At 42.6% G+C, this 21,928-nt stretch overlaps 1 protein-coding gene across 1 annotated transcript in view; it reads left to right on the forward strand.

Annotated features, from left to right (window-relative positions):
* Positions 1–3,003: 3,003 nt before the first annotated feature.
* The window catches only part of LOC111866731 (glucose dehydrogenase [FAD, quinone]), a 31,982-nt gene continuing 13,057 nt past the window's right edge, over positions 3,004–21,928 (forward strand). Inside the window, exons 1-2 of the mRNA XM_023855936.1 lie at positions 3,004–3,110; positions 21,196–21,609. Coding sequence (XP_023711704.1) covers positions 3,096–3,110; positions 21,196–21,609 — 429 coding nt within the window. The 5' untranslated portion in view covers positions 3,004–3,095. The remainder of the gene's footprint in view (positions 3,111–21,195; positions 21,610–21,928) is intronic.

Raw genomic sequence — 21,928 nt, forward strand, 5'->3', positions numbered from 1 at the left:
CGGGAGTGATATTAAAGCTTTTCAGCACTGTTAACAACTCAGTAACAGTTGTGCATATTTACTGATTAAATCAAGTATTTTCTCAACAGTGGAGACAGCGACTTCTTCTTTACGTATGTTACAAAAGAATGTACTCTCTCGTGCTATATACTAGTACAATGATGCATCCGAAGTTAGCTACAGATGCTGAGAATGCAGATTGCTAAGAATGGACAGCAGTGAACGTATTATAATCAGTAGAATATTCGGGGAGAGTGACCAGTATAGGTTTAAAAAGGGAATTAATGCAGTGGAGGCTCGTTAATTCCTTTCTGTGCGTAACATTTTTGGGGAATATAGTTAAGACGTCCAATGACAATGAAAATGGCTTCCTCATAATGAAGCGCTCTGCAACTAAGCAAATGACGTCTCTTATTCACTCCTGTTTCCAGCCAGCAGTATTACAGCAATTGTTGATTAACAGTTCACTTTATCACATCTAATTTGTACAGTGACAAGTAGTAAGAGAAATATTACAACCTGTAGGCTCCGATCTTTCGGAACCCTAAAACACACCCCAGCAGCAGCGACTGGCGGTGTGTGCCGTAGTATGCAGAAACCTGTTCCTGTCTGGTATGCTAATTGCGTAGAAAGTGCTGGGCATGCGCACAGGTGCTCCGCTGACGAGCTCATTGCCTGCTATTCAGCCCGTCACTCGAGGCTTAATTAATTGAGATCTGAAAGTGAGCTGGTGACTTGCTCATGCCGCCATCCAGCGGAAAAGACCAGTCTTCTTCTGCTGCTAATTTCTCCTTGTTGCTTTCTTTGTTACTGTTCCTCTTCTGTTCTCTCTTCTTTCTTTCTTCTTCTTCTTACGCTCCTTCTGTTCCTGTTTCTAACCTACTTTACATCACTCACTCATGGAGCTGAGCCCTTCTCGAGAAGCCGCCAACTGTGCAGCCACTCAAGAACTTGCCAGCATTTTATGGAACCCGAATGCTAATTACCGTGTTCACACGAGCCATCCACTGGTCTCTATCCTGAGACAATACCATCCATTTTACTATTGTCCACCCGCCTACGTCTTGGTCTTCCCAGTGGTCTCTGTCCTTCTGGTTATCCCACAAATATCCTATATGCATTCATTTTCTCCCCCTTTCGTGCTACATGCCCTGTCCATCTCATCCTCCTTGACTTGATATTTCTAATTATACTCGGTGAAGAGCACAAGTTATGAAGCTCCTCATTATGCAGCTTCCTTCAACCTCCTGTCACTTCATCTCTCTTCGGTCCAAATATTCTCCTCAACACCCTGTTCTGAGACGCCCTCAGTCTATGTTCCTCCCTTAATGTCAGAGACCAAGTTTCACGCCCATAGGCAAAATGCCTACTTTATTTATTTTGAAAAAATTAATGAAGGCTCAAGCGACCAAGACGCTGTCTGTGTGTCTGTGTATGCCCCCTCCCCATCAACTTTTGAATAACTCAACGAGTTTTTATTGAACATGGTGCGTATATCGTGGCACTTGAGCCCATCTCAACGGCGTACTTCATAAATCCCTCACATAACTCTGTGTATCCGTTTACCGTTGCGTAGCAACGGCTCAGTGGAAACGTTACCGCTGCAACAAATACACACGCGACAATGGAAGAATTGTTGGACGTGTCGTTTTCTATGCGGTCCGAGCCGTATCAAAGGAAATCAGACGATTGGTTCTTCCCTGAACTTCTCGTTTCCTTCTTATAAATTCTATTCTCTATTTCTGTCTCTACTCCGTCTCTGTTTTATTATGTCCTTTTGTTCCTGTTATTGTTCATCATCGTCTTCTCTTAATTTCTTTTATATGTACATGTTATTCTTCTTCTGCTCTATTTCGTTTGCTTAATTTTCCTTTGTTCCTCAGCCCTTTCTTGTCTGCCCTCTTGTTCTTCTCTGGCTTCTTTACTTTGTAAGTTTTCTTCTTCTTTCGCGGATAGGCTAACAAGTCTCTTCTGGCTCCATTCCAAAGTACGTGTGGTCTACCGAAGTGCCCCCCCCCCTTCGTGAAGAGTAATTCAAACGGGCTTATGTTAATATCTGCTGGCATTCTAGCTTCATGGTCTCATTATGTGCATAATTAATTTAATAAGAACATAGTTGCAGTAATTTACTTCCCTTTTTGTTGCCTTAAATATCTGCCATAATTTTCAGAAATTTATCAGCTATAATTTCTATATACTGAAGATATTCATAATTCATCTCGGCTATCGGTTTCTTATGGGTCACGCGGTACCGTAGTTGGTTGAGGCACTATGCTACAAGCCGGAAGGTTCGAGTCCCGATGAGGTCAGCGGACTTTTTCAGTTGATCTAATCCTTCCAGCCGCACTATGGCCGTGGGGTCGACTCAGTCTCTAACAGAAATGAGTACCAGGAATCTTCCTGGGGATAAAGGGCGGCCGGGGTGTAAGGCTGACAACATTACCACCATCTGTGAGCCGATTTTCTAGAAAATGTGGGAGCCTCGACGTCTCACAGTCCTATGGGCCTCCACGGCCTGTTACACGGATAGTTTTATCAGTTTTTGTAGATGAGATAGTTATTTTTAAATTCGTTAGTTTCATGCGAGTAAGAATTGTGTTAGACCGATAGAAACCAAAATCATATTCTAGCAACAACTTTTAACGCTGACTGCCAAAGTGTTGCACGGTTTCGAAGATTAAACATGTGATCAGAAAGAACTTATCTCATCGCCTTTGCTTCATTTTATGGGCTTAAGGAACGCGTAAAACAGAAAGTTTACATTTACTGCCGTTCCATTCACAAAACCTGTGCCATAACGAATTAACGAGGCATGATGGGTATCGCGTACACTAACGGTTTCAGTGGCGTGTAGATTTATTTTACATAATTACAATAGAAACTGCGAGAGAAGTAGTAGTGGGGGGGGGGACTTCCTTATCGGCCCCGCCTGGCTGTCACCTTGAAACAAGCAACTGCCGTGAGAGCCAGTAAGACATCTTCTGTGAACAAGCTTCGTTCTGTTATACGAGTATACGTATTTAAACAGGAGTACTGCCGAACATCACGCTCAGTTGCGACCGAACGTGTCGATCTAGACCGCTCAGCAAGGCAGAATGTCAGCGCTACAGGTAAGTGCCTACACGTATCGTCATAATGCTGTGTCTCTTGCAATGCTGCTGATACCGGCTACCACCCTCTATACCAAACATCGCATAATCCTCAAGGGTTCTCGTGTGATGTGAATGTAAACGGGGCTAATTCTGCCCATTTATGTGTCTACACGTTTTATTTCAACGGAAGTAGACAAAATCTGTGCAACATGGGTATATCTGAGAGCCGTCGTCACAAAAATTCATTATAAAACCGATATTAAATGTACATTAGAATCTTTTCCCATCCCGCTATATGTTTCGATCTTTAGAGATCAATATCAGGTGGTCTACGTGTCTCCTGTCATTAAACTATATATTAAAAGGGAAATATATTTAATTTATCAATAATATTATAATACAGATTTTAAAATTTTAGGTTTTAAGTACGGGATATGTCTCGAGTGATGTTGTTCTAATGTACTAAAAGTTAAATCTAGCCCTTTAAGTAAATTAGAAAATATTAAATTTTGAATATAAATAAAATACGGGAGGGTTGTGTATTTAATGTACTAGTTGTTGTGTGGTGTGGATGACCCTAATAATTTTCGATGTTTCTGATGGGCAAAACGTGCACAAATAAATAAGGCATACGTGGGGCACTCGGTTGCGTAGTTGGTTGAGACACCATGCTACAAGCCGGAAGGTCGCGGTTTCAAGTTCCGATTGGGTCATTGGATTTTTTCAATTGACCTAATCCTTCCAGCCGCACTATGGCACTGGGGTCGACTCAGCCTCTAACAGAAATGAGCACCAGGAATAATCTTGGAATATTATTGGGGGTTAAGGGCGGCCGGCGCGTAAGGCTTACAACGTTGCCGCCATCTTTGAGCCGATTGTCTAGAAAATGTACGAACCTCAACATCTCACAACTCTATGGGACACCTTTATTTACTTACTTCTTTTTAATATACATATGTTAAATTATAATCAATTATAATGAAGGCATATGATTCAGTTAGGAGGGAAGTATTGTACAATATTCTGATAGAGTGTGGGAACCCATGGAACTAGTTAGGCTGATTAAAATGTCCTTAGGCGAAATGTATAGTAAAACGAGTATAGGTAAACATTTGTCTGATAATTTTCCCATCCACAATGGTCTAAAACAAGGAGATGCTTTATCGCCACTCCTTTTCAACTTTGCCTTAGAATATGCAATTAGGAAGGACCAGGGAAACCAGGTGGGACTGAAATTAAAAGGGATACATTAGCTGTTGGCCTATGCCGATGATGTGAATCTACTGGGTGATACTACAAATACCATAAAGAAAAACACACAAACTTTAATTGACGCAAGTAAGGAGGTTGGTCTAGGAGTAAACACAGAGAAAACTAAGTATATGTTGCTATCTCGTCACCACAATGCAGGAAAAAATCTTGATATAAAGACAGGAAACAGATATTTTGAAAATGTGGCACAGTTCAGATATTTAGGAACGACGATAATAGATCGAAACCTGATTCAGGAGGAAATTAAGAGGAGATTGAACTTGGGTAATGCTTGGTACCATTCAATCCAGAACCTATTGTTTTCTTGTCTGCTGTGCAAAAACATAAAAATTAGAAAGTACAAAACTATAATTTTCCTGTGGTTCTGTATGGGTGTGAAACTTGGTCTCTGATATTAAGGGAGGAACATAGACTGAGGGTCTTTGAGAACAGGGTGTTGAGGAGAATATTTGGATCGAAGAGAGATGAAGTGACAGGAGGTTGGAGAAAAGTACATAATGAGGAGCTTCATAACTTGTACTCTTCGCCAAGTATAATTAGAATGATCAATTCAAGGAGGATGAGCTGGGCAGGGCATGTAGCACGAATGGGGGAAAAGAGGAATGGGTATAGGATATTGGTGGGAAAGCCAGAAGGAGAGAGAGACCACTGAGAAGACCAAGACGTAGGTGGGTTGATAAAATATAAGGCATGAACTTCCTCGCCCGCTCAAACATTGGGGTCGTGGGTTCGAATCCCACTCGAGGCATGCATGTCTGTGTGCGTTTATTCTGTGTTTGTGCTGTCCTGTGTGCAGGTAGCGGCCTTACGACGGGCTGATCCCCCGTCCAAGGAGTCATACCGACTGTGTAAAATGATCAAGAAACGGCCACGGCCGAACAAAGGGCTGTAGAGCCATAGATAGGCAGATCAGGCAGACAGGCAGGCAGACGTGGTTACTGTGACTTGTAAAGTTGGTTTACCAAAAAAATAAGTGTGTAAGTTTTATTAACTGGGATTTTATGTCCATATAATTGTGGATTGCTGCTGGTTTAGCTGTGTACGTTGGTAACGCATTTTACTTGCATATTCAGATATTGATGTATAAATATGAAAGCTTTCTGTTTTAATCAACTATGACGGCTCCCAAATATACCTTTAATCCATGATATATAATAGGATGCAAAAAAATAAATATGAAGTTTGGTTTTGCTAGTTCCTCTTGATTCAGGACCGTACAAAATGGCGGGCATTGCACCCGTAGGTACTACAGCTAGAGTATTTTGTTTCTGAAGAGCAGTTTCATTTACTTTTCTGATTCTAATTGCTCTCATACCGAACAGGAGGCCAAGGTACTTGGTGGAATTCTCGGCCGCAACAGCGGAAATCCAGACTAAGTCCTTTTTTTTATTTTCCTTAGTCCCTCGTGGAAAGTGCCACGATATCTCCATTTGGTTAAAACCACCTCCTTTGGCGTCCTTCCCAATTCTTCATCTGACATTATAGAGTCCAGATATTAAAAATGTCCTCAAATAATCGGCTAAAATACACTCATTACCATATGCTACTTCTCCATTCAAACAGAGCGTTCGTGTCTACAGGTCGCGAAGTCTTACATGACATTTTCGCTATTTTCTGAAGAGATAAAACTTAATTTCACAGATAAATCTGATGTGCAATATACTCGTGGATAATATAACANATAATATAACGTAGCTCACAGTTCGTCATACAAGAATAGAAATTCTCTATTCAATGTTCTTGGGCCATCAGTCGCGTGAATATGGAAGTAGTATCTGACGTTTCGGATATTGTCTCTGTCTCCATAATCAGGGGTTGATGTGATATCTGTCACTCCCACATTTTCTATGCTGAAGATAGAGACAGTCGGCCATGGCTGATCGCCACGAAAGTTTCAAATCGTATGCAAATGCTTGAGGTTTTGTAAAAGGTAGAGTTTGTAACAAGCCGTGGAGGCCCACAGGGTTGTGAGACGCCGAGGCTCCCATACCTTCTAAACAATCGGCTCACAGATGGCGGTGAGGTTGTCAGCCTTACGCGCCGGCCGCCCTATACTCCCAGGAAGATTGCTGGTACTCATTTCTGTTAGAGGCTGAGTCGACTCCAGAGCCATTGTGCGGCTGGAAGGATTAGGTCAACTGAAATATCCAATGACCTCTTCAAATGATTTGCAGATTCAATTTTTTCAGTTCTTGCATTTTCGATACATTAAATCCACAAACCACTTGAAGTTTTTTCCATGATGAATCCTTTTATTGTGAATGGAGTGGAAGGCTTCACTATACAAATATGTATAATTAGCAGGAAAGGAGTGGTCCTCTTGCATTCGGGCTGGGAGAAAGAGGAAAACTCCTCACTTCAAGAAGCTGGGATGCTGTGGTAAGACGTACTGTTACACAGGGCGCCTGCTACAAGAGGCTCATCAGACTTAAATACAAGGACAATATTAATATGAATGCTAAATATATCGATTGTGAGGGTGACATTGAATTCAAGCGGCCCAAAGTAGGGCCCAGTGGCCGAATCTAGCAAACAAGATTAATATTTAAGATTTGAGGTTTTCACGGCGGTGACCATGAAGAATGTCGTCTTCTGGTATGTGGCGCCTTGTAGATCTTGTGTAAACCGACGTTTCGGAGGAATATATCGCCTCTATCTTCGAGGTAGAAAAATCCGCGAGCGTGGAACCAAGTGAGGAAGTGGTTGCAGACTGCAGCCACCTGCTCATGCTGCTTCCTCGCTTGCGGATTTTTCTACCCTGATGATGGAAGCTATATATTCTTCCGTAACATCGGTTCACACAAGATCTACACGGCGTCACATCCCAGAAGACGGCGTTCTTCAAGATTATTATTCGCTTTATACGAGATGCGAGGAATTTATTGACTATATGAGCGACTATCAGCTTTTAAAAACCCATGAAAATGTATAAAAGTTGCATCATATCTCCAATTTTATTGATTTTTTTTAATTAATGGGAGTTGACTGCATATGTTCGTTTGAATGGCGTTAAATAAGAAATGGCAGGGTGATCATGGACAGGGAAATATGTTGTGAGAAGGTTGGTAACACCAGAGATTATTTCAGCCTGATAGCCTATTCAGTTAAGATTCAAACCAAGGACCTCCTTAATCCTAAGCAGGAAGGACAGGTAATGGAATATGAGTTTCGTGATAAATAGTTAATTGGTTAGGCGCCAAATTCCGTTAATACAGTAAAGGCTATGAATTTGTGATACGCTGGCATAAGTGAGACAGGAGCGATATACATAATTTTGGTGGGGAATGCACATGGAAACCAGGAACTAGGATGATAGCATTAATAAGGATATTCCCTGTGTATAGGGGAAGGCGATGCTCGGCACATAACAGTAACATATTTAGAAGTGAAAAAGTTGACAATAAATTCTGAATGCAATATATGATTGAGTACAAATGAGGAAGTAGCACGTAAGAAATCCATAAACAGTAGAAATGTACAGGAGCTCAATTTAAACGTGGGTGTAAGTAGGAGGATAAAGTTAACAAGGAATCGTTTGAGGCTAAGAGATAATGGAAATGTGAATTTAGAAACGTGACTAAAGTGCAGAGGTGTGGCAGGCACGCGCGGTGCTGCAGTAGAGCTTGTGGCCATAGTGAGGTTAAGTTGTCCTGAAGACATGTAGCGAACCGGAGCTATAGCTCCATAGTTCATGACTTCAGTACTTGATGGAGGTGAGTAGTCACCTTCACGCCCCGGCAGCTTAACCCCCAGGGAAAGGGCCCTCAGTATCCATTGGATTGGACGCTGGGTGAGCGCCAGATCCGGTCTCGACGCTGTGTAGAATAGAAAATCCTCCTACCATTTTAATTTCTTATTTGCTATACCTGTAACAGGCCGTAGAGGCCCATGTGGTTTTGAGACGTCGAGGCTCCCACATTTTCTAGAACAGTCGGCTCACAGATGGCGGTGAGTTTGTCAGCTTTATGTGGCGGCCGCCCTTTACTTCCAGAAGATTCCTGGTACTCAGAGGCCACAGGGCCATAGTGCGGCTAGAAGGATTAGGCCAATTGAAAAATCCAGTGACCTCATCGGGAATCGTACCCGCGACCTTCCGGCTTGTACGAGTGCCTCAACCAACTACGCTACCTCGTGCCCCTGCCATCTTGATGGTAGTAGTAATAATAATAGAAAACAGAAATACCGGAAGTAGGCATATAAAGAATCGCATTCCGCAAGGCACTAGTGTTATGTGTACACAGGTCTCAGAAATGTAATGAAACCCATCTTTACAAACTGAATATGAAGAGGCCGGAACAGGCTGGGGAGTTGTATATTATCCATGTTCGGGAAAGCGAATATCCCAACTGATATTGAAAGCCGGGACTTTAGGAATTCAAAAGAGGACTGTTGTTTCTGTCAGCTGCACGCGTTACGTAGAGCCGAATGTTAACATGATTGTCAGTTACGAACTGCGAAGGACGAGGAATGAAGCAGCCGTGGCCTGTTCTGACGAAGTGGACTACGGACTATACGACTGAGGTATTTCGGCTCAGTTCCCGGCAGAGGCAAGACATTTTTCTATGCCCACAGATGAAGTGACCCAAGATGTTAGTGGTTCGACTTAATTACGTTGGCCGGGCGGTAACGTAATAATTCAGTGATGATGATTGTCAGTTGGCTGCCTGAGCGTGTATTCCAAACACAAAGAGCAAATACTCACTACAGAATATAGAGGATTTATTGAACTGTGTGCATATTACATATAAGCGCTGGCCAGCTTTCTCCTAGCAACAACCCAGACAAAATGCACCCTTCAACTCTTCTCTTGTTCTTAAAAACTGATATAAACTAAGGTTGCAGGCCAATGTCTCGAGATATGAACCCCTCACAAATATCAAGTTACATCAGCGGTGGTTGAAGGATAGGTCCCAGACGAAATACTCCGGGACTCCACTGATTTATGAAAATGGCAGGGGTAGATATAACATTTTTAAGTCGAAGCAGGTCAAACTTTGGACACGCTATAGATTTTAGTAGAAGGCATGACCCCAGACATCAGACTCAGGGTTCCTAAAACTACAGGGGTGGTACAACCCTTTGCGACACAAAATCCAGACACCTCTGCTGCCTACCCGTCCTCGTATGCAGTGCCATCTGGGCTGTTTCGACGTGGTTAAAGCGGCCGAAGCGAGAAACTGAAGAAATACTCTTAGTGCCAAGATTAAACTAGATGTTCGGGGAAGAACTAATTACTCTACTTTTTGATAGACACGGACCGCATGGAAGACAAAAAATTAAGGGGAATACACAGGAACACAAGAAGGTGATCTCACAAGGCTCCTAACAACGAATGTATGGTATGTCCATACTACCCATTGGGGCGATGCAATAACATAAATAAACTAACAACAATTAGTGGGGTACATACAGACAGTAAAGTGATATCACAAGCCTCTTAACAAAAATTAACGGGGATATTAACGGGGATTAACGGAATGACACAGACATGACAGCAAGGTGACGTCATAGGCTCCTTTTTTTTTAACTAAGGAATGTTGGCTATAAATGCAGATGACTGTACCTCCACCCCCACCCCCATATATTTGTGATGTGGTGACTAATTAGGCGCATGGACAACTTCTTCCTTGTATCTCTGATTCCAGATTCATACTTGAAGAGAAAGACGAAATAAGTCGGTGGGTCGAGAATCGAACGCGGGACTTACTAAGTACGGATGAGAAATGTTAACCACTCAGTAGCGAAGACTTGGTGGCAAAAAAAAAAAGGTTCCTGGAACATGAATAACAGTTTATTGCCGGCGCGTTGAGAGTCTCAGGGGAATCCTATACTGCTCTCTCTTTCTGTTTGTCACCAAACAAGAACTTTCCAATAACGCTTCGTTCAACCGTGACACTGACTCAAGGTCATGTCAACATAACGGCCTTTAAAGCGTCACAGGACTCTAAAAAATATTCGTCGAAGAGCTTAGTAACATTACATAATCCCCGCGCCTCAGCTACCAGCTTCTAAAAGCAACAGCTCACATCGACCGAACAGCAGCAATCCTCAAACCCTGCTCACCAATTCACTGCACTCCGCTAAGTGCCCTGCTTATAACATCTAGGCACGGACCGCCTAGAAAACAGCGCGCTCCTCGTTCTTGTAGTTAAAGTGCTGCTTGTTAGGAATCTGTTGCCTAGCAGCGGGCGTTGTTTACCGAGTCATTACTTAGCAACGGGCCTACATGCTACAATACGTTACCTGCTTTATCGAAACCAAAGTTCCTACTTATAACTTAGTCACATTTAACCACTCGCTCTTAAGAATTATTTAGTATGAAATCTGAAACGCCAATATAATAAGTGATATGACTTTACTTGGCCGTTGATGAAGAGGTTTTTGGTCTACTCAAATGCGGTTAAGGGCGAAGGTCAACATTTTAAAATAATCAAAGAAACGAAGAATACTATCCACTTACACATGGCGTCGTGCAGCCTGGTACGCGTTCACTGACATCTCGGAGGAACCTAACACCTCCATCTTCAGGGTACAAGCAAACAGAGGAATCTTGAAGACGGAGGCCATGATACCTTTAAAAATACTCGTCAAATTCCGGTATCCTTTTACGATGATCCTGTATAATACTTTCCTTCGCACTACAGCCCCAGTGGGCCTAGGCCTACCTCCATGAACTCCGTTCACTTCGGTTTTTCTCGGTCTTACACATACGGTAGGACTCCTTGGGAGAGTGATCAGCTCGTCGCAAGGCCTCTACCTGTAGACAAACACAGAAAAACGCACACAAACATCCATGCACTGAGTAGGATTCGAACCCACGATCCCGGCTTCCGAGCGAGCGAAGACAGTGCATGCCTTAGACCGCTCGGCTACCGTGACCAGCGATCCTGTATATTACAAGGACTTTTTTCCACACTAGGTGAAATAATCACATGTTGCACCACGTTTTATTCAGCAATTAGATAATGAAATTCCTTACACTCCGCAAGCAATAGCTACACAATCATTAGCCAGATCGCTAGAACCTCATTTGTTCAATTTGGTTTACATTTCATACACGATCAGCCTGGTGTTAATGTACGAGTAGTTGTGCGAAATGTTCCGTCAATACAACAAACGGAAGGATGTCTTCAAGGTGGAGACAGAATAAATGTTGTGGGGTCTCTCACTCGTTCGTTGTAAGTAGGTATATGCTACATGTTTCGACCTTTACTTAGGTCATCATCAGGCAAATTTCATGAAATAAACTAAGTTACTTGAATATAGTTTCCCTAATATGGATCCATATTATGCATTTTTTGTAGAATGTAAACAATACACAAGTAAGTTAAAGCGAAGTAGGATCGTTGTTAAAGATAAGAGCTTATGTATTAGGGATATGTTAATATAACACTGCCGGTCACTGTGGCCGAAATGTCTACGACATGCACTGCCTTCGCTCGCTCGGAATCCGTGATCGTAGGTTCGAATCTCTCTCAGGGCATGGATGTTTAGTGTTTGTGTGTGTTTTTCTGTACTTGTGTACAGGTAGAGGCCTTGCGACGAGCTGATCACCCGCCCAAGGAGTTCTACCGAATGCCTAAGATCTGGTAAACCGAAGTGAAACGGAGAGTTTCATGGACTTAGGCCAAGGCCCAAATTGGGGCTGTAGCGCCGAAGGGAAATAAAATATAATACATCATAAAACTGATATAAAATTAAAATTCTGGTTACATCTCGCCGTGTTAAATGTTATTTTAAGTAATTCTTATTAAACACGTGACAATATGTTAGAATTAAACGCAGTTTAATTGGTGTTGTTTTGGGGTCATGGATTTTATAGGGTCGTTTGTCGATGAGCTGTGCGGGTGTCTCCTTTCTGTCTTCAGCCTTGAACCTGTTTAACAAATTCCGATTTTGGCTGTAACCATACAAATTTCGGAGTGATCTCTATGTTCAGTCAGCAAAGTCTGCTAACACTGCCTGCACATTTGGTATCTCAATTAGAGAGAACACCTGCTGACCCATCAACGTAATATAGGAGAACTGGAAAGCATAACGAAAGGGAACAGCATATATGTGTGAGGCCCCAGAGAGAATGGTAATTTATGTGACACGTAGCCACAACAAATAATTTATTAGAGAAAGTAACGTTAAGTAGGAGGAGATCTGATGGTCGTGTTAGAAACTGTAACCCCGTCCCCCGTCCCCGTATCACCACTCCAGATAGATATGCAACTTGTAAAGTATTCTGACAGATTTCCCAACTACACGTCTGTCATACAGAATAATGTAGCATTAGTGTTCAGTGCTACTAAACTATCCGATCTGATTTTACAGAATACATGATCGGCAGCACAAAATTTGCAGAGTTTACGACTGTCAGTAGACGCTCTGAGGTGTAGATCTACCGCCAAATTTTTGCAATGTTTAAAAATACGCTATCCTATAAATAAATTAACAGGAAAGTATGAAAAATATAAAACAATGAGGAACTGATAGCATATGTAACGAAACGGAACTGTTTCCGCAAGAATCTGTATTCTATGTATGCAGAATGAGGTTCATCACTTATTTAGTAATTTCATTTCACCAAATCTAGCACTAACTCCGGCTACTCTGGTCTGCCTGTATTTACACGATCACACATATTTCAAATTAGAATAATTTGGTGATGGATGCAAATCCAGACAGCATCTGCCCCTCTGCCCCCCCCCACCCTGTGTCAGCGATCATTCATCTGATAAAGGTTCCTTTTCCTAAAATATGAACACGTAACTAACTTCATGGAGTTGAACCTTTCTTACAAAGCCGCCAGTTGTGCAGTTACTCAACAAATTCCCAGCATTTTTGGAACCCGAAGATTCATTACTGTGTTCACGAGAGCCCTCGACTGGTCCCTATCCTGAGCCAGATAAATCCAGTCCATACCACCCTATCCTGTCTCTCTAACAACCTGCCCTATACAGACTTCTTACATTCCATGTTCCAAAATCTCCTGTCCGTTTTCTTTAGCTTAGATCGTTTATCCAAAGAATCCGTCCAGATCCGAGGGCCTTTGTGACATTTCGTAATAGGTTTATTTTTTTACGGTGAGAAGTTGTTAACCCCACGCCCAACCCCCAAGCTGGAGTACCACCCCTTGTCGGCTACCCGCGACTGTTTACTCATCTCAAGTGGGTTTGTTCGTCCGACGTAATGCGTGATCGTAATTTTTTATTTCGTGCACTCAAATTCGGCGATGGAAGATAATAATACTGATCCTCTCATAATATGGCGGTAGTTGAGGCCTGTTGAGAGGTCGTGAGAAGAGAGAACAACACCAGTCTATGCATCTATCTATCTGTCTGTCTATCTGTCTCTCTGCCTGTGTCTATCTATGTACTCGTATGTACGTGCCTATCTATAGCCCTTTGTTTACCTTGGCCGCTTTTTCAGTTCCTTAACCCTGTACACAGTCGGTAGGGCTCCTTGAACGGGGATCATCCCGTCTAAAGGCCGCTACTTACACACAGAACAACACAAACACAGAATAAACGCACACAGACATCCATGCCTTGAGTGAGATTCGAACCCACGATCCCAGCGTTCGAGCGAGCGAAGACAGTTCATGCCTCAGACTGGCCGGGCACACTGATCGGCCCAGCCTGCAGTATATTTTCAAAATTTGGAAATGAACAATCGGCCAGAGTATTGCAGACGCCCACAGCCTTCGCCGACTCGTCTAAGCGTCGCGTTTAGTGTGTTTATTGTGATGCCTGGGACGGGTTGGGTCCAAGAGCACCGGCTTAGCTTTGTACAGATCAATGAACGTTAACGTGACTTCGTTATTCCAGTCCACTGAAAACAATGCGTAAAAAAGGGGAATATGAAAGATAGAGTGGAGACATAACCAGGACCCGACAAGGAACAGTTTTCGACTGGCCAAGGAGCGCAGAAACGCGTACACGCCTGCTCTAATGGTGTAATTTAACATTCTTTGATGCTCGCAGGAGAACCGACAGTTGTGTGGATGGGCCGTACCGGGAACTGAACAAGTGCCAATGACAGTAGTAACGTACACGCTTGGTGTATGCATGCTGCTACGTTACGGCAGACTGCGCAAGCGCGTACCCGGCTTAAAGAGTCCACGTTTCAGTGACAAATATTAGGTATGGCAGTGCCAAGGTTTCATAGAATTTTAACTGCGTATATTTCCTCAATTTGTATCTCGAAGTACTTTTTATTGCTCTGCACATACTGGAATCTTTATGCCTGGAAATGTAATATGTAAAGATAAAACTTCTGGGCAAAAGTGAGATGTATATTTTTACATTACCGTCTTCTGAAATAAGATGGGGTGCAGTCCTGAAAGACCGTTGTCAAATCTCATATGACAGAGAATTTAGGCTGAACGGAAATACTGCAAAGTCAGCCAGTAAATTGGTCACAAATGGAAGTAAAACAGTTGTAATGGACGTAATAGGTTTTCTATGTGTATCCCTAGGTAGCAGCACACTCCAACTTCATGACAATCTAGGTAGCAGACGCGCAAACGCATGTTAAGGGACTGGTTTCACTAGTCAAAATGGCGACCGTGCTTGAGGGGTATACGAATTACAGAATAGGAGCGTTCTGTTGTGCATTTTTTGTGAGCAAACTGACTCTATGAAAAGGATATCCATGCAGAAATATTTCCTGTTTACGGTGGGAAGTGTCGCGTAAAGCGTTCACAACTGGGTCGAGAAATTCTCTCAAGGACGTCTGAAAGTCGCAGATAATGCCCGACCAGGAGCGGAAGTGGCTGAGACAAAGTCAAAAGACTTTCATGCTGCGGGTTTCGGCGCACTGGTAAAGCGTTGGGACAAGATGGTGGATGATATGATGAGAAATAAATATTTTTTTCAAGGTTCGATTATTAGATGTTTTACGTTTTATATATACATTTCTGACCTATTTACTGACTCTCACTTGTAAGCAAATTTCCAGGTTTCGCCTCCCTTCGTCCAATTTATGAGGGCAGGAAGCAGGTAAAGATCACAGTGGCCGCGCGGTCTAAGTCATGAACACTGGGATCGTGGGTTCGAATCTCGCTCGGGGCATGGATGTCTATGTGAATTTATTCTCTTTGTCTTGTTCTGTGTAAAGGTAGCGGTCTTGCGACGGGCTCATCCCCCATCCAAGGAGTCCTACCGACAATGTATAATTTAAGAAACTGAAAAAGCGGCCAAGGTCCAAAGGGCTGTAGAGACGTAAAGGGAGAAAAATGCAGGTAAAAACCTTCAGATGGCCAGAATATACCAGTTACATCTCTCAATGCTATCAGTAAAATAAAATAATTATTGTCTCTTTCAGAATATAAATTATACATCTAAATTCAGAAGGGTCCTTATCTCAGATGGCGATAAATTCTGATGTTTACAACCGTGTCAGCAACACGAGAAGCATGATACACTGAAGTTCATTTTGAACAACGTCTTTACATTTGACTGTACACTAGCAAAATGATGAAAATCTTTACCAAACTGGCCGGCCTCAAGACCTCCAAGAAATATACATGAGTGAAGACCGTCAGATCGGCCAATTCGGCACAACAATGAATAGAGATCGTGGAAACATGTCTCTCCAATATGCAGTAACGTTTACAATTCGATCAGGTCGCATATTTCATTATAATAGAAACATGCCATCAGCATATATAGTCCAGTAGACCAGACTGAAGATTGAGGTTCCTCCGAAACGTTTCTATGCACCTACCTACAGTGCTATATGCTGTCATAACCAAGAATAGAATATAAATACTGTAATTACCGCTTTGATAACCTCGCATACTTTCAGGTATTTTTGTGAAAATGGATGCGATATTTTCCTACGTTTATTCCCGTTGCGATATATTCAAAATCCTCATTCAAGTCCGGGGATTCGTCCCTCGAAAGCGGCCCGTCAGCAGAATCGTCGTTAAGCGAACTTAATAATATATGGGATTTGTGGGGATACGGGAACGCGCTATTGCAATGAAATGACAGAGATCTGACTATGAACAAACCGTGTAATATTTTGTGTTCTTGGCACCACAGCCCCAGTGGGCCTAGGTCTACCTCCATGAACTTCTCCGTTCACTTCGATTTTTCTAGATCTTACACGTTCGGTAGGACTCCTTGGGCGGGTGATCAGCTCGTCGCAAGGCCTCTACCTGTACACAAACACAGAAAAACGCACACACACACAAACTAAACATCCATGCCCTGAGTGGGATTCGAACCTACGATCCCGGTTTCCAAGCGAGCGAAGACAGTACATGCCTTAGACCGCTCGGCTACCGTGACCGGCAACCGTGTAATATAATAAAGTAAAAAGCCAAAAAAGGTACATTTGTCCCTGTGCTTAACTGCAAAACACTACTAAAAACTAATTCCGCACTGGAGGAAGATTTCCTGTACTCATTTTGGGTGACCTTCAGTGCACTTCTTTTCTGTGCTTTATTGAAAGGCCACACTGAAGAACTAATTCTTTCCGCTCCGTAACAATGTATACTTGTATATGCTTCTCCTGTCTACTTTTATGAATGACATTTAAAGTCAAATGAGCCGTATCTTCACAGTTCTGACAATGGAAATTATAAAATAATGGTCTTAGGGTTGTAACGCTATGTAGTTCGGTGGAAGGTCGACGTTTCGGAGGAACGCAACGCCTAAATTTTCAGGGCTGAGAGTAAGCCAAGCAAGAAGCGGCCTCCGTAGTCTAGAGGTAACGTTCCCACCTCATGACTCGTGGTACGCGGGTTCAAATACCCGGCGGAGGTCGTCGAATTTTTAAGGGCGAAAAATTTCAGGGAACAAGTCCTCCGGGAGGGACTTTAAGCTGTGTGTCCCGTGTCGTAACTTTACGGCACGTAAAAGAACCTCATATCCCCAAAGGGGATCACTGAGCCAAATTCCAGGACGTTTCCCGCCCAACAATAGTCTTTAAGGCCTCTGATAGATGGGGGAAGCATTATAGATACCGCTAAGCAAGTGCCCGAACTCGCTTGCTCGGCGGGACTGATGGTACGCACCATTTATCGGTAGGGTATAGAGACGGGTAGAATATCATAGAGGGAAGCACAATAGATCAAACTGGTCGCGGTGCATGGGGAAACCCACCCTCTCTAAATAACTAACTAAGCCAAGCAAGAAATCAGCAGAAGCAGACGGAAATCTTAGCTATGCTTGCATCTTGCTTCTGCCGGTTTTTTGCTTGGCCCCCGAAACGTCGGGCTGTTTCCGAAATATACGGCGTTATAACCCACAAGGCCGTGCTCTTCATAGTCCCAGCTGTGGGAAACGGAGATCCAAAATGGAAAATACAGTCCTAGCGAAAATATATACTAATAATTCGTAAACTGAAAGCCTTAGAAAATGGGCATGTGATATTTATGTGTGTATGAACCAACTATTAGTGGCAACATTTAAATTTATTATCAAATCATGCTTTTCCGCAGCAGGGCTAGAAGAATAAATACACAGATAAATTTATTAGTACGGTTACTCGGAAAAAGAAATGTGTCTTTTACAGAAATTACGTCTCATGTTAAGCTAGAAGATTTATACCAATTGTTTTATCCGTCACAACAAGACACTCAAAGTTCTGTTCACGTCAGCTGTGTACATCGAATTTATTGATCTCGGATAGTGTCCTGCAGGACACAGGACACCAAACTCGATGTACACAGCTGACGCGAACAAAACTTTCAGCGTCGTGTTGTGACGAATAAGTTAACGCAATGGGATGCATTCCTTGTAGGTCAGAAGGTGCAGGTACTCCAGTGACTACGAACAAACAGATATGGAGTTCAAGTTCAGAACACGGTCTCAATCTTACCATGTTATTCCCTCTCTACCGAAGCGCTTGCCAGTTCCGTAACTCGAATCAATGAGTCAACCATGGTTATGGGGGCCATCCTTAAACCAGCGGTCACTCTTCGCGGCCGTTCTACTGGAGCCCCCCCCCCTTATCATGAGATGCAAACAACTGTCATCTGTTAATTCGTGTTAGTTACATGGCGTAATGATCTTGTAAGAGAACATTCCATTTCTGCGTCTCTGCCTTCTTTTATTTCACCCCCACCATTCTCTGCTATTCTTCAATATTGTTTTGTTATAATTCTTATTCTCTTTTTGCTTTTATATCTTCTTTCTTTCTTCTCCTCCATCATTTCTCATTATTCTTCAATAACATGTTGTTACAGTTCATTCTTCTTGCTGCATCTGATGCGATTCATCATCTTCTTCTTCTCCTTAATCAATTTTTAATGTTCTTTTTCCCCTCTGTCTCTTCTTCGTTCTGTAGTTCGTCTTCCCAAACTTTTCTACCGAATTCCTTTCTCCTCCGTAATTCAGCAGTTTATTCTTCTGTTTCCTTACCGTCTTCATCTTCACTAATCCAATTATTTTCTTCATTCCTCGTGTAGTTCTTCTTATTTTGATTCCTCTATCCTTCATCGCCATTGTGATTTAATTCTTCTTTTTTTCCTTCTTTATTTCATCCACTTCCTATTCTTTCTCCCTCTTTTAGCCTTTTCTTCTTCACTAACCTTCTATTAGTCTTCCCTCTTCCTCCCTCCTCATCTTTCCTTCAAGTCTTCTTCATTCTGCAAACAAATTACTTCACCATTGTCCCATTCCTAATTACTTCGCTCATCTTCAGTTTCTCTCTCTCACACACACTGTTTTCCTCTCCCTCCTGCTCTAACTTCTCTATCTCATGCTCTTCAATTTCCTTGCCTTTCTTCTGTTTTTCTTCAAGCTTCAACTATTCTTTTCTTTTGGGGGGGGGGGGGGGTCCTTCGCTGACCTATGATGTCCAATGCATCACTTTTTTCTCTTTTCTGAACCTCCCCCTCCCATTACCTTCCCCTTTTACGTTCTTTTTCTATGTTTCATCTACCTCCTCCTCCTTCCCTCCCCTTATCTTTGTCCTTCAGCAGTATCTCCTCGGCTTCCGTCTGCACAGATGTCCTCCGCAACCTCAGCGTGGCCCCTTCTGCATGCCCCTGATTCTCCACGCGTTCCGACACTTTAACGTTTTGTCTGCACTCAATTTGCAGCCAAATTTGTAGCTCCAGGAAACTGTGACCAAACATTACAGCTTATCTGCGTCTTCTAAGAACTGCTTCCACGCTCTCCGCACTGAAGTATACGAACAAACTGCTGCATGGGAATCCCCGCAGCTAACAATAAGCCACGTGACGTTATGTGTACAGCTGCACAAGGCTGAGTTATTACGAACTACATTCTATTTCGGATACGTCTTTATATATTCAGTAGCAGAGATTCTTACATGTGAAATAATGTTCAGTACTTCATAAAGTGAATAGATATGTTGTAGATGCCTCGTGTGTTTCGTATTCTAGACGTAATCGGTTCAAATATCTTCCCAGATATTTAATAACATGGACGGAGAAGTTTTCTTCAGTGCCTCCATGTTACTGCTGCGCTAATACTCTATAATTCTTCCTAATTTATTATTATTTATAATAATTCGAAGTGGACACTGCACGTAAAGTGTGGTTACTGAACGCTATCTAAAAAACAAGCACCATATTTCACACGGACTCTTTTGTCTGCTTCCTTCTCTTTAGTCCATGCCCGTCTGCTCATTCCAACGCTGTCTCCCCTTTGAAGTCAAATAACCTGGTCGTTTTCCTTTTGCTGTTTGGGATCGAAACTTTCACTAAACTGTTTCCTTTTCAATTATATATTTAAGCATCCTGTTGCATTTATATATCTTTCATGCACAATATATTCAGTCTTCAAGGCAACTATTTTCACTTTTATTTCTCATCCTTACGACATCTTTCGGCCTCAAACGGCCATCATCAGGTGTTTTATCTACGCCAAAACTGTCACAATTTATAAAATATATAAAATGTTCACTTATTTAAACACGTGAAAATGTGAAGATTCTTTTTTTTTTACTCGATTTCAACCCAAAATTATATTAGAAATTAATTGCATTAATCAATGCAAATAGACATCAAGTGTACATCAAATACATTAACCAAGAAACATTAGAAGTGTATAAATAATTGAACATTTTATACATTTTATACACCGCAACAGTGTGTGCATAGACAAAACACCTGATGATGGCCGTTTGACGTTGAAACATGTCGTAAGGAGGAGAAATAAAAGTGAAAACAGTTGCATTGGGGACTTAATATACTGTGTGTGTATGTTCTATTTGCTTCCTTGCTTTCTCTCCCTCCCCCACCATCCTTCACAGTTCTTCCATCCTATTCTTCTTTCTGCAACTGATGGCATGTACGCGTGTTTTGGGAGTGACACGACTGGACCCAGAGAGCGACAGTGTCGCACGTGGCGATGGCTGCTCAAACTTGGGTCTCCCAAATATTGCAATGATAGGTTTGGACCCCGTTCGTAACCGTCTCGTTTGCTCACATGACGATGTGATATGTTGTGTCGTCCCCTGAGGGTATAGGACACCCACACAACCGGTCAGAAAGTCATACGAGGGCACTGAATATTTTCGTAAGAGAGAATTGCAGAGGAGAAGTTAGTACACGTGTTTATTTAGGTGTAACATAACTGCTTCGAATCAAAATGATCAAAACATAGACAATGCGGAATTTCGTGACTTATATGTCGCGCCTAATTTCGATACAACAGTGAAACTTAGAATTTATAATGGGCTGAATGGAATGCTGGGGGGGGGGTAAGCTCTGCGAGGAGGGACATTTTCAAAACAGAGCCAGAGACTGAAAGATAACATTAACACGGATCTTATGTATAAGAGATTGAGAGACAGATCCAGTGGCTGGTCTTCATATCAGCTCTGTTGTGTGAGAACTAATTCCCTTGTGTTCCACCCGCAGGCCGGATGCAACTGCACAGCGCCCTTCATTGGCCCTTCCCTGACTAATACCTGTGGGGCCGGAGCTTTTGTTGTCTTCATGGGGATGCTGGACATGTTCCTGAGGAAGCAGTGTGACCTTGCAGACCCCTGCGGTCGTGTCACTGATAGAGAGAGGGTTGACTTCACGGGATATGACTTCATTGTTGTCGGTGGGGGCTCAGGAGGGGCGGTTGTAGCCAGTCGACTGTCGGAAATCCCGGAATGGAAGGTGCTACTGCTGGAAGCTGGGGGGGACGAGCCCCCAGGTTCACAGGTCCCATCTATGCTCCTCAATTATCACGGCTCGGACTTGGACTGGAAGTACAAAACCGAACCGGAGGCAGTTGCTTGCTTGGGGAACCCCCAACAAAGGTGCGACTGGATCAGAGGCAAGGTAGGTATCGGCAAGGAGAAGAGACAGAAAGCGAGAGTTACTCTGCCTTGACAACACAAGTCACAAAATATTCATCTGGTTTTAATAGAACAGGTTCACGCTCAGAATTAGGCCTGTAAAACATCAATCTAACTTCTGGAAGAAAAAGAAACCTTTCAGTGTTAAATAATATTTGAGATGTAAATTAATATTGTTAATTCCACCAATTTCGACATGAAATACCCGACACCGGTGTAAAGAACAGGTCTCTATATAAGTTATATTGATTCTTCTATTTAGATTGTAACATATTATACGCTGAATCTAAATTATTGTCGGG

The sequence above is a fragment of the Cryptotermes secundus genome, unplaced genomic scaffold, assembly GCF_002891405.2.
Source record: "Cryptotermes secundus unplaced genomic scaffold, Csec_1.0 scaffold213, whole genome shotgun sequence".
Classification (NCBI taxonomy): domain Eukaryota; kingdom Metazoa; phylum Arthropoda; class Insecta; order Blattodea; family Kalotermitidae; genus Cryptotermes; species Cryptotermes secundus.